The sequence below is a fragment of the Cavia porcellus genome, unplaced genomic scaffold (genome assembly GCF_034190915.1).
Source record: "Cavia porcellus strain 051 isolate PalLab524CR breed Dunkin Hartley unplaced genomic scaffold, mCavPor4.1 scaffold_24, whole genome shotgun sequence".
NCBI lineage: Eukaryota > Metazoa > Chordata > Mammalia > Rodentia > Caviidae > Cavia > Cavia porcellus.
This window is the reverse complement of record NW_026947507.1, coordinates 38,697,559-38,715,185: the sequence shown is the minus strand read 5'-3', so window position 1 is coordinate 38,715,185 and position 17,627 is coordinate 38,697,559. Positions and strand designations below refer to the sequence as shown.

The 17,627-nt window shown below is 50.9% G+C and overlaps 1 protein-coding gene and 1 long non-coding RNA gene across 4 annotated transcripts in view; both read left to right on the top strand.

The window, feature by feature from the left end:
• LOC106025575 (uncharacterized) overlaps window positions 1-2,116 on the top strand; it is a 49,546-nt gene extending 47,430 nt beyond the window's left edge. For both annotated transcript variants that reach the window (XR_001199176.2, XR_001199174.2), the window contains exons 4-5: window positions 337-504; window positions 1,567-2,116. This is a non-coding gene — a long non-coding RNA (uncharacterized LOC106025575). The remainder of the gene's footprint in view (window positions 1-336; window positions 505-1,566) is intronic.
• An 11,051-nt stretch (window positions 2,117-13,167) lies between these two features.
• Ebf2 (EBF transcription factor 2) overlaps window positions 13,168-17,627 on the top strand; it is a 183,560-nt gene continuing 179,100 nt past the window's right edge. Inside the window, exons 1-3 of one of the 2 annotated variants that reach the window (XM_003479363.4) lie at window positions 13,168-13,873; window positions 16,148-16,304; window positions 17,393-17,456. In XM_003479363.4, coding sequence (XP_003479411.2) covers window positions 13,743-13,873; window positions 16,148-16,304; window positions 17,393-17,456 — 352 coding nt within the window. In that variant the 5' untranslated portion in view covers window positions 13,168-13,742. Of the gene's footprint in view, window positions 13,874-14,990; window positions 15,303-16,147; window positions 16,305-17,392; window positions 17,457-17,627 lie in introns of those variants that run through there. The other variant, XM_063234898.1, reaches the window with a different exon arrangement.

Below are 17,627 nucleotides of genomic sequence, written 5' to 3'. Positions count from 1 at the left end.
GATTTAGACTATAAGTTATGTGACTGTTCTAATTCATCTTTTCTCCATCCCATGCACATTCTTTATTCTTACTGCATTTTTTTTACTAGGTGCTGGGAATACAGAATTGACTAAAAGATTCCAATCTTCCCAGCCCGTGCTCCAAATTCCTATTGAAATTGCCAAAAGAATATTATAATAAAAATCCATTATTACTGGAAACCAGAGAAAGGTACCATTCTCACACAATAAACTTCAAGGAATTCCTCTAAGCTATAGTACAGGTGCAACTGGATTGAGAGAAGGGCCCGCCTACACAGGTGTTTCCTGGGCATTCATTTTATGCATTTTCTACAGATGAAAAGCTACCTTGGGACCAGCAGAAGTCACTCACAAGCATGTCTAACTCAGAGCAGGTGGGAAGATGAATGGGGGAGACCTCAGTTCTGCTGGTGCTTCTGATCATGCATTCGGTGCAGCAGGGAGGAAAAGGCTACTCAGGAGGAAGAGGCTGCTGCAGTGCTTGTAAGTTGCAGGCTGTGATGGTTGATAAATGTGTCAAATTGAAAAGTCTAGCCAGTTAACTAAGAGACTTAGCAGGGCTAAGTATTTGTATACATTCTTATCTTGTGCAAGAGAAAGGCACGGAGATGGTGTGAGTGTTACACATGCCCTAGGGCAGGTAGCCTGCTTACTATATAAGGGAGGAGAAGAGGCTTGCTCTCTCCCTTTGCTCTCGTTGCTTTTGCTGTCTTCTGTTGCCTTGAACAGCTTTCCCTCACTCTGCCTCCCTGACTCGGTGCCAGTTGATTATGGACTGAAACCTCCACAAACTGTGAGCTAAGTTAAACCTTCCCTTCCTTAATTTTGGATGTTGGGTATTTTGTCTCAGCAACAAGAGAAAAGTAACCAAGACACAGGTCTTTAGGGACACATGCAACAATGTATGAGCATGGCAGAGGTTGTACCTAATGAGATAAGAGGAATCCAAAGTAAAAAGTCAGTCTTTGGTTCACATTAAGCTGCCACAAGAAACATAAGAATAAATTCTTGGACAAGAAGAGGAAGCTTCTTAGTGTGCTGTCTCTGGCTGTGACTGCTTCTTTAATCTTTGTAGGTCACTGGAGCTCAAATGTAGAATGGCAAAATATACAGTAACACCAGATTCGATGGAGGGTGAGGATTTCATCTCAACTCCTATGGTTGGAAAACACATTTGTTAACATGAACCCTTGTGCCACTGTGTAGATGAAGAACCTGAAGTGCAGAGATGTTAAGTAGTTCGACCCAAATATTCAGATTGGCTCCCTGCTCTAGGAAAAGCAAACACTGGCTATATATAGGGCTCAGGCACAGAATGGGGACTGATAGTCTCAAAGAAAGATCAACCTGGTGAACCAGGGCAGAACTACCAGAAAAATAACACTTGTAAACAGTCGTCATCCCAGGGAGAGTGGAGGAGACACTGGGAAATAGTCCACAGAAGGATTCTGAAAACTTTCTGGGAATTAAATGCCCACACAATGATAATGGATATGGTGATGTCCCTGTGAAGAGTGACGCTATCCATTTTTTATTTCCAAACAGTTACCAAAGAGGCCCTTCAGACACCTGAGAGATGCGTCTGTGTGAGGAACGGAAGACTGCTCATCCTGAAGGAAACAATTATACAGAGTATCAGAGTTTAATTTCACACTTGCCACACAGAAAGAAGGGCATGAGTTAGCCTTTGCAAAGACCTTTCTCCCAGAAGTTTGCACGGGGAAACACAATGAGGGGTGTGTTTAGCGCCAGTAGGTTCCTCTCCAGAGAACACTTTCTGAGTAAAACCTCCTAATCTCAGTGGAGTCTTATCTAAAAATTGAGAATGCTGTTTCCCAGGAGAACTGCCAATTATGTTACACAAACTTCTGTCTCAAACCATATTCAGGACCATTGTCTTTCTTACCAGGTTACAAAACACCTATCAGGCTGATGGTCCAATCATCTCACTTCAAGGAAAAAAAAAAAAAAAAAAAAACCAATATCTAATCTACTGTTTTAGACCACATCCTAAGCCAACCTCATGTGCATAAGATGGACCATGTTAATACGAAAGAGAAAACTATAATAAAAGTGGAGGGGAAATTTCTTTGCAGTTTTGAGTATGAAAGTGATTTCTTAAACTGTTAACTCACAAAAATGAATGGAATTGCCTTATATATAAATGAAGTATTTTTAAGTCGTAGGAGGACAATGCTAATAGGATTATGGACACAAGAAAGTTTAAAGGACAATATTTGTGCCATTATTGACAGTGGATTAATAGTTAACCATCCAATGTACTCCTGGAGACTGGTATCAAGCTGCAGAGGCAGTGGGAAAATCAGTAATTTTGTGAATAAATGGCTAGTTAGGAGGGGCACCCACATGTAAGAAGTACCAACTGAGATGTTCAACTAGCAATCAGAGAAATGCGCATTATATCATCAGTGAGCTAGAAATGCACATCCACCAGGTTGCCAAAATCAGAAGGTCAGGTAATACCAAGTTCCTGGTGCCCTGTGGATTGGGAGACAAAATGAAGGATCTTGAGGAATAAGAGCAAAACAACATAAAACACAAGTGTTCAACAGTGGAACTGAAGAAAAAATTATTTCAGATGCAGAAAATTAAAGTATACCACAGGACACCAGATACAGCCATATGATCATATATTTTTAAAAATCGGTAAGAGTAGATAGGGTTAAGAATCAAAAGACATCCAAACATGCTTAACAAGGAAGCCTGAGTAAGTCAATTGACAGTCCATAAATTAGATGACTTAGGAATGAACATGCTTTAGAGAAAAGTTCTATTAACTTAAAGAAAATTTGGATCCTATGCTATTTTAAATTGAACTTACACATAATAAGACAGACAAGTTTTATAGAACTTGAGTAACTCTGATGCCAAAATCTGTTGTGCAAATTAGGGTTTGGTAGCAGAAATAGCAAATGTTCCAAGCATCATAAATGGAAAGGCACTTCTAGAAAACAAATCTGAAGTCTGCAAAAGCAAATTCCAAGTAAGGCCTTCAGGAATCACACACAGAACATTTAAAAAATCCATCTCCAAGACAGGAAGAAGCATAAGAGAATATGGAAACAAATTTTGGGTAAGAACCAATCAATCATTGCACACATACAAAGATAGGGTTAACAAGAAAAAGTGGTAGGTCTGTCACTGCCTCCCTCATTGGACTCTAAACTCCACAGAGCATGGTCTTGAAATTTGCCAGTTTATTATAGAAATGCAAGGGTGTCAGGGTACAGTGGTGCATGACTGTAATCCTAGCTACTTGGGAGACTGAGGCAAGAGGATCACTAATTTGAGGACAGCCTGAGTGATGTAGTGAGAGCTTGTATCAAAAAATAAGGGGCTGGAGATTTAGCTCAGCAGCGTAAGCGTCTGCCTTGCAAGCAGGCAGCCGTAAGTTCGATCCCGGGTACCAATAAAAAACAAACAAACAAAAAAAAAAAACAAAATAAAAAATAAAAAGGGTAGGACTGTGTTTCAGTGGAACAGCACCTGCCTGGCACACATTAGCCTCTGAATTCAATCCCCAGAATCGGAAGGAAAATAAGTTATGTCAATGTCTGTTAATGTATTAATAGAATGAATCATAATAAAAGAAGAAAAGGAAAGCTCTGTAAAATCTTAAGGTGTGCTCAAAGATACTTGGTACAAATCAACATCTATCTGTGATAAAACTTCTTTGTAATTTAAGAAAAATCCTTTTTAAATATCTGACATCAGCAGTCAACTTAACAATGGGACACAGTAGAAATAGCCACAATATTCAGGCATACAATGACATTTACTGCCAGTGCTTCTGCTATTGCCATTGTTTTAGGAATCTTAGCCAATGCAATAAAACAAGAAAAATAAATCAGGTATATTTATTGGGAAGAAAAAGACCAAATTATGATCAGTTAGTAGGTAGTATAATTATCTATTTGAAAAGCCCAATTTAATCTATTAAGAAAAACCTACCACCAGGAAGAGTTAAGCAGGGCCTGGCAGGTGCCTTTAGTCCCAGCTACTAGGAGGCTGAGGCAGAAGGATCAAACGTTCTAGATCAGCCTGAGCAGTTTAGTAAGCCCTTGCCTCAAAATAAGAAAATAAAAATGGCTGGGGATGTAGCTCCATGGTGGAGTGCCCCTGTGTTCAATCCCCAGTATGGGGAAAGGGAGCTACTACATAGGATTACTGTGTAATACATTAAAAAAATACTATATTACAGCAATAGTCACTAACTATAACAAAAATATATAATTTAAACAAAAACTTTTCTGCGGTACATAAAAGAAAGTGCATAAACTAAAAAGTGAGAAATATGTGTTTTTTCTAGTTTTTTTTTTGTTTTGTTTTGATTTGTTTTGTTTTGTTGAGACAGAGTTTCACTGTATAGCCCAGGCTGGCCTTGAACTTGCAGTGATCCTTCTGCCTCTGCCTCTTGAGTGCTGGAATTACAGGCATGAGGCACCATGCCTGGTTCTAGTTTTTAAATGAACCTTAATTTTCAAATTCTTTCTCACAAACTCAACTATTTAAGAACTATGTATTTGTATATATTTAAGAAATACAAAGAAAAATTTCACATTTTGGGGGGAGTTGCAGATTATTTAGCAAATGTTATTGGTACAACTAACACTTTAATGATGGAAGTCTGATTTTCACCTGTTAATATAAGCCAAAATAAATTCCAGATGGCATATCGTTAGTATACAAACAGCAAATACATTTTGAGCAAAAGCATGAATTAATTAAATGTTTCTCTGTATCTATAACCAAATGTCTATTTAGCTTTCTAAAATTTGTTGCTTATTAAATCTCTCTCCCTTGTTTTTTTTGAAACATGGTCTTGCTATTTAGTTCAAACTGACCTTGAAGTCACTGTAGTCCAGCCTGGCCTTGAATTTGCAGTAGTTCTCCTGCCTCAGCCTCATACCTGCTAGGATTATTGGGTATGCACCACCATGCCCAGAACAATTTGTTGCTTATTATTGGAAGAAAAGCAAACAATATAAGGAATCCCCTTATTCGTGGCAAAAATTGTAATGCAAAAGGAAGATTCATACCCGCTGCAGGAAGAGGCCTCCCTGGTCAATTTAAGGAGCTATAGTCTCAAAATAAAACAAAAGGGTGGGGATGTAATTTTCTATGTCCTGGGTTTGAACTCCAGCATCGCAAACAATAAATGAATCAATGGAGGTGATGATGGGTCCAGCTGATTACAGAGATCATAGGAGAATGTGTGTTGATATTTAATTTGTCTCAGAATGGGACAGGATTGCCTGAGAATGGCACAAAGGAGAACACTAAAAAGAAAAACATGGATATATTTAACTACTTACGTAGAATTTAAAGGCTTCTCTGTGTAGATTGGCTATCTACATCAACTGCCATCCTCAGCCCCTTCCAAGGGCCTGTGTGACAAAGGATCCAGAGGTGGGTACTTGCTTTCCCAGCACCTCTGGCTGTGGGTGGCCCTGTGACTCAGTGGTATCAAAGAGGACTTTGCACTATTCCTGAAAATGCTTTCGCTGAGCTCTGGAAAGGGTCAAAGCTGCTGGGGTCCCTGCTCCTTTTGCTTCCTGCCTTGATTACGTCCTATGATTATTTCATCAGCCAATGAGACAATGAATGGGAGATTTAAACTCAGGGTGCAGAGCTTGCTGGGTTGAAGAGTAAAAGATCTGGGATTGCCCTGGCTGCAGTGTGTGCTACCAGGAACCTGGGGCCCCTCCCTCCATGCTTTTGGGTTTATGAAATGACTATTGCTTAGACCACTGGTAAGTACTTCCTTTGTGACTTGTGGGTGAAAGCATTCTAAAAGAAATAAACTAATAGACACCAAAAAGTGCCACAAAAAGCTATCAGGTTAAAGCAAAACAAGTTTGAGAAAACATCTGGAACACATATAAATCAGTATTCCAAGTCCCTAAAAGATAAGAACTCCTAACTCCCCAAAGGGAGTTTCTGGTGAAAGAGTGTATGAAGAACAATTTGTCTTTACTGGAAATTTAAAAAATATGCAGGAAATTAAAATTAAAACATGAAAAGATGTTGTCAATATGACTGGCAAATTTTTGAAATAAGCAAGAAGATAATTTCCAGGAGTGAAGAGATGAAGGGAGAAGGTGGAGAGCAGTCTCAGGTAAGCTTGTGAGAATGCAATGCAGTCTTTCAAGAGGGAGCTCTGTCAGTCTGTGCCAAGGCTTGAAAACATGTGTGGCCTTTGATTTTATAATTTTACTTCCAGGAGTTTATGTTAAGGAAAGAATAATAATTCCATGCAAAATTACAAGCATTAAGATGTTCATCACAGGGTGCTGGGGATTTAGCTCAGCGGCATAAGCGCCTGCCTTGCAAGCAGGCAGTCCTGAGTTCGATTCCCAGTACCGATAAAAAGGAAAAAGACTTAAAAAAAAAAAAAAAAAAAGATGTTCATCACAGTGTTGTTTATAACAGTAAAAAATTACAACAGATGTCTGAAGTCGGCAGACTGAAGAAAGCAGGCATGAGTGATGAGATACGACATTGATATCAAATGTGCACGTAGGAAAACATTTAACTTTGTGGGGAAGATTACTATGGTAAGAGAGCCAAAAAGTCACAAATCAGCATATTATCTAAACTCTCACATACATACAGTCTGTAGAAATATGCACTCGAAAAAGGTAAGGAGAAAATCTACTCAAATATTGGCAATAGTTATTTGTTATTCATTTCTTTTGCTGTTTTTGTTTATAATTTTTCAGCGGCAAGTACGCGTTGGCTTTGCATAAAAAGTGCAAACAAAAGGAGGTGCCTAGGAAACTTTAGTCCCGCAGAACGGAAAAGTTTGGGGCCTGTCAGTCTGAGCCTCCCTTTTTCTTTTCTGCCACCCGTGGGCGGCCCGAGTTCCCAAGCCTCCTCGCTGTTTTAACGCGGAGTTTGCAAAGCCACGCTCCGCTCGGGGAGCGCATGTCACCGGAGACCGCTGCTGATGGAGCACCACGTCCCTTCCTGCGAGGGCTCAGGGCGAAGCGGGGCTCCTCGCTGCCGGTGAACACTAACTGGTGTTTGTCAGCACTTCGGTCCCCATCAAAGGACCTCGTCAGGACTCCCTGGCCTTTTCTTCAGTTCCCCGGGGAGCTGCACAATCCCCCGCACGTGGCACGCGAGCCGCGGTGGCCGCACAAGGGCTGCGCGCTGGCTCTGGCTGCGCGGAAAGCAGGCGGCCGGGCTAGGACAGGCTGGAAGAAGGCGCAGTCTCTCCCAGGGAAAGGCCACCTTCTGTCCACCTTCGGTTCCCTTCTGTTCCCTCTGACGCCCGCGGCCATGGAACAGGTCCCGAAGCACTTAGGTACCATTCCAAGTTTAAATAAATTATCGAAAGCTCAGTGTCCCCGCTCCAGGCCAAGGAACTGCAAAACGAAGTCGAAATTCCTGCTTCCAGAGCTCACAGGCCAGAGCGCAAACACAGGAGACTCACAAAGACGGCGGAGGACGCGGGCCCTATGCTAAAGTGCGCTCGTGTGCTTTTATTGAACACCTGCTACCTGCAAGACACTTCCATCCTGAACTCTCTCCTCATCCCTAAGGCAAAGGAATCTCGGGGGAGTAAATATCTTTTACCAGCCGGGGAGCAGAGGCTCAGGGGAATAAGAGCCACTGCCAGCTTCTCACCGGGGTCTTGCAGACACCAAATCGGTGTGTTTTTCGTCACTTTGGGGACAACTGAAGCAACCACACTTGTGCACTATGGAATGTGACCGTGGGCGATGTGAGGGTTTTATAGCTTTGGTCCTTTGCCCCTGGGCCCTGTGTAGCCTGGCCATCACTGCCCTCAACACTGGTCAGAGCACTCCCAGACCTGGCTGGGGACTCTCCCGTCCTCACTGAGCACTGGCTCTGTGACCTCCTGCATTTATTCTTTCCTGGTGGAGGTTTCAGCCAGTGGAAGTTGTGTGGTTTCTGTTGGCGGTAGGCTGGAGCAGGAACAAGGATCTCTGATTTTCCAGGAAGTTTGTGCGTTTTCCTGAGGGTACCCTCTGGGTGGTGACCTTAGCCTTCCACCAGACAACGCGTGGTGGGGGTGGGGTGGGATGGGGTGTGTGGGCCCAGGAAGCAGGCATGGCATTACTAGGCCTTGGGCAGTTTTTGGTGATTGCATTCCTACAGATCCAGCTGGTAGTGTTAAAGAGGACTTGAAATCATGCATGTTACTCCCACGCCTTCAGAGTCTCTGTTTTGCCACCCCAGGTGTGTGCTGTGGATGGAGGAGGAGGTGGAGGCGGAGAGCGAGGTGGTGTGTGTGTGTGTGTTAGGGTAGACTTTTCGTGCCACATGGAATGCAATTCTAGCTGCTGCCGCGCTCCTGGCTGCTTCTTCCCCACACGCCCACGCGCGCCCACCCCCAACCTGCAGAGGGGCCTGGGGAAGACAAGTGTTTTACGGAGAAAAAGTTGGATCTGGAAGCGAAGGGTGTGTTTCTGGGTGCTCGTGGAGCAGTTGAGTGCCAGCCTTTTGTCACCCCTACCCCTCTGAGGACGGCTTCCCCCCTACCCCAAGGCTCGGGCGAGAACGTGTGCCTGTGTACGTGTGTGTACGTGTGAAATGCGGCGGCACCGGCCGCGGCGGAGTACGCACTCGGCAAAAATATGAATAATCAACACATCTCTCACACCTCGGTCGCAAGCCGGGAGAGAGCTGGAGGTCCCGCGGGCTTTCCCTGCCGGCTGCCGCGGGGCGCTGACGTCGCGGAAAAGGAAAAGGGGGGGCGGCTCAGCGTAGCTCTTGCTTATGCTTCTCTTCAGCTGAGCCCAGAAACCGCAAAAGAGAGACTCATCTATTTTTGCTTTTTTTCCTCTTTGAAGGCCCTTTCCAAGCCATCTTGCGTGAAAAAGGACAACTTAAGATTTTAGCCCCCCTTTTTTATCAGTAGAGACCCCACTGGCCATCTCCCATCTTCATTTTGCTGATCTGCAAAATGGGGATAAACAATTCCCACTTGAGAGGGAGCTGTCAAGTGTAAGCGTGAGAAAGCACTTGGGTTGCTGCTATGGAGAAAGTCTTGGCGAATGTCAGGTCTCTCTGTTCCTTTTCTTCACCTTCCATTCTCGGAGACCTGCTGGCCAGGGTCTCGGAATGCCAAGAGAGTCGATTGTCTCCTATCTCTGTGCCTTGGGTGCGGTTGGCGATGGGATACCACTGCCTTCGGGCGTGGATTTCTGTCAGGAAGAGGATTTGTTCCCTTGACCTTGAGTTTTCCTGCCTCAACCTGGCCTCCCTCATTTTGTATGTCTGGAATGAAGGGGAATGAGGAAGGGAGAAGGAGCAGGAGAGGGGAGAAGTGGAGAGAGAAGAGAAGGTGGAGAGGAGGCGGCGGCGGAAGGGAAGAGAGGAGGGAGAGACTTTCCACAGTTGCCAAGTGCTAGAATTAAATCTAGCCTGGCTCCTTCAATCCACTCCGGATAAATTCAGGGCAGTCCCCGATGACGTGGGCACATCATGCGTATGTAAAAACCTCCCGTGCCTCAGTATTTGTGTAGCTGTTCCCACTCGAGTCGTTCACTATATAAAAACAAAATAAACAGGTTCACTTCTTGCTCGAGTGTCCTAAAGTAAACTGTTGGGTGTGAGTGTCGAGTCCTCTGCGGATATTTGTCCTGTATGCATGGTTAGAGTACTTCCTTCCCACCCCTTTTGCCTTTTCTGGGGAATTTGCATTTTTAGAATACACAAGTCTAGTTTCCGATAGAAAAAGGCCAAAGTTGCAGTGGAGAGCGGAAGTTTATGAATTTGGATATTTGAAAAATCATTTCACGGACTGTGGATTCAATCGTCAGGAGGGCTCGTAATTGGGGGGGAGGCTATTTATTTCTAGTTGGACAAATAAAGAGCAAGAGTATTAGTTTATTTTTATCTTTAAAACCCAAACTGGAAATTTCTCTTCCAGAAAGAGGCAATGGGACCACCGCTTATTTGGTTTACACAAACCTGACTGGCGGTCCCGGTGAATCGAATTCCTCCACATTCGTCCAGCTGCGTGCTTAGACTGTGTGGACCGAGGCGCCACCGGCCTGTGTGTCTGGCGGTGCGGGTGCCCGCCTGTGGAGAGGGTTCCGACACCTCGAAATTCACTCGGGGCCCACCTGACAAGAATGCTTCCTACAAAGTGACTTTAAAGAAAAATTTCCTGGTCTCTGGCTGGGAGTCCAGGAAGACTGGGCCGGACACCGCTGGGCAAATGGGCCTTGGTACCAATTAGGAGGCGGTGGAACGCATCTCCCCGAAGTGTAGGCTTTGGGGAGGCGCTGGGAAAACTTCTTAGTACATATTTAGGGAGGGTGAACCCCGCGCAGGGTAAAAGAATGTCAATTTCACCGCCCCAGTTTTATGTAAATAGATCGTTATGTAGGATTGCAAGTGAGCATTTTGGATTCGTCTAGACGTGGTGAGGGGGCTGAATGGAGCTCGCGCGCGCGGGCTGCGCACCCCAGCTCTTGGCTTCCCCGGACGCTGATCGCAGCTGCGCCCTCTGGCCCCGCAGAGCTCCCGGAAGATTTGGGGCTGCAGATTTCTTGATAAGGAGGGCGGTTCTGGGGGAGCCAGAGGCGGCACTGATACATGCAGCCTTTCTGGCGCGCGCCAGCCGAGCCAACCTTTGTGGCTCCAATCTTGGGTGTCCAACTCTGCACCCACCCCGCCCCAAAACCTACACAATATAGAATTCATCTCAACTCGTTAGGGGGAAATGCTCCCAGCTCGCCGAAGCGCTTTCCGCTGGGCCCAAGCCGCGCTTCCTTCGCGGCACTTGTTTGGGAGTTGTCAAAAAGGAACTTCCGTGCTCGGGACGAGCCACCCGCAGCCGCGTGTCACGCGTTCCCCCCAACGCCCTGAGCGCAGCCGGGCTGGAGCAGTGCTCCACCCAGTCCGAGTCCAGGGCCATAGCGGACCTCCCAGCGGGCAGCACCCGGGTCCTGAACTTGTCGCTGGGGTGGGGGGGTGGGGATGCGGGACCGAGCGTGACGGTCTGCTTTGGGAGGTCAGCAGGAGCTGGGAGAAAGGAGCAATTCATCCTTTTCCTGAGGGGCATAATTCGGGTGGCAGCTGTTACTGGTGAGAAAAGCCGGCATCCTCGACCCTGGTTCTGCCCTTTAACCCAAGTCAACCCGAGCCTGGGGGCAGATCGTCCGGACTCGGTCAGGCCCACTCTCACCCACGGCCCCTCGGGGTGCTTTGAGCACCTTTGCCGCGCAGCATTGAGGTGCAGTGGGTGGGGGAAAATATCACCAGGCTTAGTGGGCGTCTTGGAGGGCTCGCTGGCTTGTCTGCATTCTGCTGAGAAACTAAGGCCTTGGCTCCGATGGGAGCCAACTCCAGGCTTGCGAGGGAGTTTGGTGTGAGTGGAGATTTGGAGAGATTAACAAAAAGAGCCGGCTGGGGTAGGAGATCTGGGGGGTTGGTGTTTTCAGAAGCTGACTTTATCCAGAAAGCCTGCAGAGAACTGTGGAGTTGGAAAACAGGATAGTCAATTTCAAACCTACAGTCTCCGCTGCCTGTTTGGGCAACTCTTTTTTTGTTTTTTTACAACCCACTTGTTTCATTGGCTAACCCCCACTTGGACTGCATGTCAGCCCTCACCTTTCCTTGTCCTACTGGGAAGACTACGCTAGGACCTTGGGTTGGGGCAACACAGCTTACCCAGAGGTGGGATTTCACCTCCTCTCCTCTGCCCCCAAATCCACTACCTCAGTTCTTCCACTGGGGTCTGTGCAGAGAGGGTCCCCCCACACCAATCCATTTCTAGGTGAATCTCTACAGTGGAGGCCAGCGGTTGGGGTTTGCAGGTTGCCCCTAGGAGTGAGAAGCAGGCCAGCGCACGGGTCCCTTTCTTCGGGGAGCCGTAGTCTGTGAAGGCGCCAGCCTTCTGACTGCCCAGGCAAACGCGCTGCACAGCGCTGTGTCCTCTAGTGGCAAACTCTCTTAGTCCATTTCTGAGCGCTCACCTACACCTAGGGATCTGGTCGGGAGTCACTAGACGCGCAAATTTGAGTCCTAAATTGGGGGAAGTCTCCTGCAGATCATCCAGGCTTTCGCCAGTGCCTTGCGCGTAACGAAGTCGACTAGCCGGACGCAGGCGTTCGAACTGCCGAACAGCTGAATGTCTCCTCCACGGCAGATGGTCTCTGCGCACAGATTTGCATTCATTGTCTTCAAATCTGTTTTCGCACTGGTGTTCTAGATTTCAGCAACAGATCTACGCACAGATCAGAATACAAAAAGACAGGCAAGAAAATAACACCCAGCCAGGAGGATTTTTTTTTTAATAGGCACCGCGAGCCGCCCGCGCAGTTATAAAGCAGTCTAGGGTTTCAGCTATTTGGTGGGCGCAGCCACCGACTCCCGGTCACCAGCCCGCGGCCAGCACCGCTGCCACCGCGTGCGGGGACAAAGTTCTCGCGACTCTCACGTCGCCCCAGGGCTCGGGGGACTTGGGAAGAGCCCCCCCCCCCGTCTGCGCCCCGGCCCGATGCGCACTCCGCGCGCCGTGATCCGTCAGCAGCCTCTCCGCGGTTGGGCTGGGCGCACTCCTGACCGCGCCTGCCCGGGTGTTTTCTTTCCCCGACGCCGTATTTATTTGAACAGCGCTCGGAGCCCCGCTCGTCCACACCCCACTCCCGCCTCTCTTAACAGCGTGCAAACCGCACACCGCATCGGAGTGTCACCGTGGAACTTCACGAGGCCTGGGGGGCCGGGGGACTTTGGTACAGAACCTAAGCACATGTGGACGCCCGGTGCACGCCACACGCGCAGATCCGAACTCCAGGCGTGCAGGCGCCTCCCGGCTACCAAGCCCTGTACCGAGAGGCAAACCCGCGGGGGCTTCCTACCCCGGAGCCAGCGCGTTGCCAGCCCCGCACTGCGGCAGCGAAGGCTTGGAGGCTCCCAGACCCTCTCGCCACACGCGCAGGGTTCGGCAAGGACGCGGCGCCCGCAGCTTTCTGTCCCCTTTCACCTCCCGGACTCCCGGCAACGCAGAGCGTGGCGCGCGCCGCCGCCGGAGGACGTCGGTCCGGCCTGCCCGGTACCGGCCAATCCTGAGCGTGCATGCAAATGAGGCTCCTTATCGGGCCGTGGCTCCGCCTCCCGCGGTCAGGGCCGTAGTAACCCATTCATGGGGCCCGCGCGCGGCTGCAGCCCGGCTCCGCGGCGCTCGCAGCCACCGCCTCCTCTCGGCTCCGGGTCTTCCCCTTCCTTTTACAATTGATCCTGTTGGGATTTTTTTTCTCTCTAAATTGGATCTGTAGGGAGGAGCGCGGGGGAGGGGGTGGGGGGAGCCAGGAGGAAGGGGGAGACCAGGCAGCTATCACTCTCCTGTTTCTCCCAGAACAGGTGATGCTCTGAATTGGGGCCACTTTCTGGAAGCAGCTCTGCCGCTGGAAGGATGCGCGAGACCTAGGGCGCAGGGCCGGGGCGGAGGAGCTGAGCACGCGGAGGGAGGGCGAACCCCAACTTCGGCAGGCCGCGCTGCAGCCCGCACTCGCCAGCGAAGAGAAAAAGACGGGTTATTTCTACTACTATTATTAAATTATTTTTTCTTCCAAGAGGGACCCGAACTTTGGCACTTGATCCCTTGCCTTGGATTGCTTTGGAGGACGCAGCTTCCCGGCGGCGTTGGGAACAGTCGCGACTGTGTTGTTTGTAACTCATTTTCATTTAAAGCGACCGTAGAGGATCAGACTTTTTAAATGTTTGGGATTCAAGATACTTTAGGAAGAGGACCAGTTCTGAAAGAGAAAGCGCTGGGCGCCGAGATGGATTCGGTCAGGTCCTGGGTCCGGAATGTCGGCGTGGTGGACGCCAATGTCGCGGCGCAGAGGTAACAAGGAGTCGGCCTCGCCGAGACTGCGCTCTCGGGCTGTGTCTCTGTCTGTGTGCCCTCCCTTCCCCGTCCCCGTCTCTCCTTTACTCTGTCCCATCTGTCGCCCCACCCCGCGCACTGGGGCTGTTCCGCCCGCGGCCAGGTCGCCTGTCCTAGGGAACACTTTCCAGGTAGCCAGGCTGGAGTTTCGGAACTACCTGGGTGTTTTGTGTTTTTTTCCCTTCCTCTCCTTTCCTGTATTTCACTTTCAGGGATAAAATACAAAGTAGCATCTAGGGCCTCGCACCTTAGCCTACTCCTGCGAGCCTGAGAATCCTGGCTGGCAGCTCGGCCAGTCGACCGGAGACGGCTTCCCGGCCCCTCCCTGGGTTTTCCAGGCCGCCTGTGAGCGCCTCTCCTCGCGCATCTCGCCGGTGCTTCCTGGAGACCCCGAGCCCGGCTGCCAGATGGTGGCGGCGGCGAGAGGAGCTGCGGAGGCCTATGCCGTGGCCCGGGAAGGCGAGGCAGCCGAGAACTCTGAGAGTTGGGGGTACAAGTAAAGCGTCCCGCGCAGAGAGACAGACAGACAGACAGACAGACGCACGGAGGCGGGAAGAGAAGACCTGAAAAATGAAGGAGACGGAGAAGGAAGAGACACAGGGACCGCAGCCTCCAGTGCTCGCGCCACTAAAGTTGACGTTGTTCCGAGGGTCTGCGTGCGGGGCTGGTGAAAACCTTGTCCAAGGTGCCAGCCCACAAAGACACTGCGGTGTCCCTGTCTCCACCACCTCTGAGCTGGGATTTGTGGCCTCCACGTCCCGATCTGCGAGCGCAGCCTGAGCCCATGAACTTCCTCCTGGACTCTCGCCTCCCCATGGGTGCTCGGGGCCATCGGTCTCGCCTGTTGACCTCGCACAGAGGAGAAAGGACCCCTTGCCCAGAGGAGCCGCGTCTCCAGGTGTCCCGGCTAGAGCGAACCGGCCGCCAGTCTCGAAGCAGAGGACGCAGCAGGCACAGCGTCTGGGAACCAGGACCTGGACCTCGTCCACGCCGGAGCAGGACGCGTCGGTGTTCCCGCGGCGGACAGCGCAGCGCGGTGGCGGCGGCTTCGGGCGGCGGCGGCGGCGGCGGCCTGGGGACTCCACCCGGTTGCAGGCGGAGGGAGCGAGGCACAGCAAGCTCTGCGGCGCGTCGGCTCTCCGGGGCTCCTTGAAGTCACCTCCTTCTCTGTTCACCCTGCCCACAATTCTATAATTTGTTGAAGTCGAATGGCGGCTCGAAATGGGGGGTATCTGAGCCACGACGTTGCACCCTTGAAAAAGAGTGAAAGTGTTGCCCTGGACTGTAGGGCGGGCGACCTCAGCGCCGCAGGGCACCTCGGCATCTGTGCGCCCCAGGCCCTCAGCCCAAGGCGATCCGATGACCGCTTTGACGCTGGCCGTGACAGGTAGGCAGGGAGGGGCGCGCAGACACTGGGGCGCTCGAGATCGCCTCCAGGGACCCCGACCCATTTGGGGCTAGCGGTTTGCCTGGCGCCGCAGGAAGCGCAGCTTGAGCAGCGCGGCGTCGCCTCAGTCTCCGGCGAGATCCCTGTCCGCCTCGGAACACCGTGGCTTCTTCAGCTCTGCGGGCAAAGTTCCCCAGGATCACACCCTCCTCAGTGGCCTGCGGTCTCCAGTGCGGGTCACGGGGATCCCGCTACCCCGCCGGGCTGGCCGGACTGCAACTTTTTGGGAGAGCCAGGGAAGCAGAGGCGCGAGGCCCGCATTGCCCAGGCGCGGGTTCGGGACTTGCAGGCTGCCTCGGGGGTCCTCGCCCGCTGCTGCTGCGTCTCCCGAAAAGGCGGTCCCAACCGAGCCAAGGGCGAGCTTCAAATGCGTACGAGGTGCTCACCCTTCGTGGCCCCGGCGCGGCTCCATATTCTAACGCCTAAGAGGACAGGGACAGCCGACGGGAAAGGACATGGGAAGCCTCTTGGGGAGGAACCGCTTTGGACCTCAGTTGGCCACGGGGCCCCTTGGGTTCCCCTAATGGCGCGTAGTGGGACCCTCGTAAGCTGGGGAGCAGCCCCAGACTCTGGCCCTGACATTCGACCCCACAGCTGCAGCGACTCCTGCTCCTAGGAGTCGCGGCTTCTTCACTGGAGTGATAAAAGACTTACAGGTCCGGGAGGCTGGGCCCGGGTGTGGATCCTCGCCCCTCCGCGGCGTCGTTGGGCACCTTAGTAACACCGTGTCTTTTCTCTCTTTCCTTGTGTCGGGCGCCCTTCTTGTCTCTTCCTGCGCCGCGCAGCGGGGTCGCCCTGTCCCGGGCCCACTTTGAGAAGCAGCCTCCTTCTAACTTGAGGAAATCCAACTTCTTTCATTTCGTCCTGGCGCTCTACGACAGGCAGGGGCAGCCGGTGGAGATCGAGCGCACGGCCTTCGTGGACTTCGTGGAGAACGACAAAGTGAGTGGACCCTTGCCCCCCCCCCGCCCCAGTCTGGTAACCCCCTCCTTGCGCAGAGCTAAAGATTCCATCTGTCACAAGGCGACACTTTCCCTCTAGCATCATCAGGGATGATAAATCGAGGCTTCTCACCCCCAGCCTCTAAATCAGTCGGTTTGCCCGCTCCTCATCCCACCTCCCACTGGCGGGATGCCTCAGGGGCTCGGGCTGTGTTCCCCAGCCGTGGGGTTCTTCAGCAGTGAGGTGAATGTTGACCACTGTCCGAAGGCTCTTCCCACCGAATTTAAAAGGACACTCAAGGCCTCAGCCGCTCTTCTCTGAGTTGATTTTATTATTTTCACCTGCCAGATGGGTCCGAGTGGGGTTAGACTCAGCCCTGCGGACCCCTCAGCCCAGCCTTGGCCCACCTGCCTTCTCTCAGGCGCTCCTCTCCAAGGCTGCACCTCCTTCGGGCTCAAGCCCAGATTTGGGGGCTGGATTTGATCTAAAATAAAGAACAACCTATGTACCCTCTTGCCTCCCTATCCAAAACCATAGGTGACCAAAGGAAAATCTCCTGCCCCTGCAGGGTCTCAGTCTCCCTGGTTATACAGTGAGTTTCAGAGCCTCCACTTCCAAGCTGCCTCTTGAATCTGGAGCTCAGCTCGGCTCCAAGCTCAGGGCCTCCGCGGCAGCGGCGCTCCAGGTGGCTGCCTTTCCAAATGACAGGTCCCTTCACCCTTCTGTCAAGAGTCGCCTAGGGGCCTCCTAAGGGTAGACAGAGCAGATGGGTTGGGTGGGGCCTGTTTAAAGGCAGTGTTGGTGGGGTGTCCGGTTATCATACTGGAGTGCTGTACACTTCTGGCGACGTTTTTAAGGGGCAGAGACAGAGGGTTGGAGGAGGTCAAGTGGCTGTGGGCCATGACAAGTTCTGAGGTGGCTAGTGGCACCCAGTGTGGCAAATGCTTCTCTGCTCTGGCCCGTGGCTGGGCAGAGGGGGTTGTTCAAGGTGGTTGGGAAGGGGTATGGAGAAGCGGCACTCTTTCTTGTTTTCCTAATTTTTGGGGTTAGGGGAAAGCCAGGAAACCCAGTGCCTTCTGTCTTTCCAGGAGCAAGGCAACGAAAAGACGAATAACGGCACCCACTACAAGTTACAGCTCCTCTACAGCAACGGTGAGCCTGTGGGGCAGGCGTGTGCAGTGCTGCTGACGTACACACTGGCAGGGACGGCTCTGGATGGGGAACAGGGCTGCAGGAGGTTCAGTTGGGGCTGCGGATTGGGAGGGTCTCTGTCACCGTGGCAGCTCAGCCTGGGCACCACCATGGAGGGGGACCGGTGTAGGA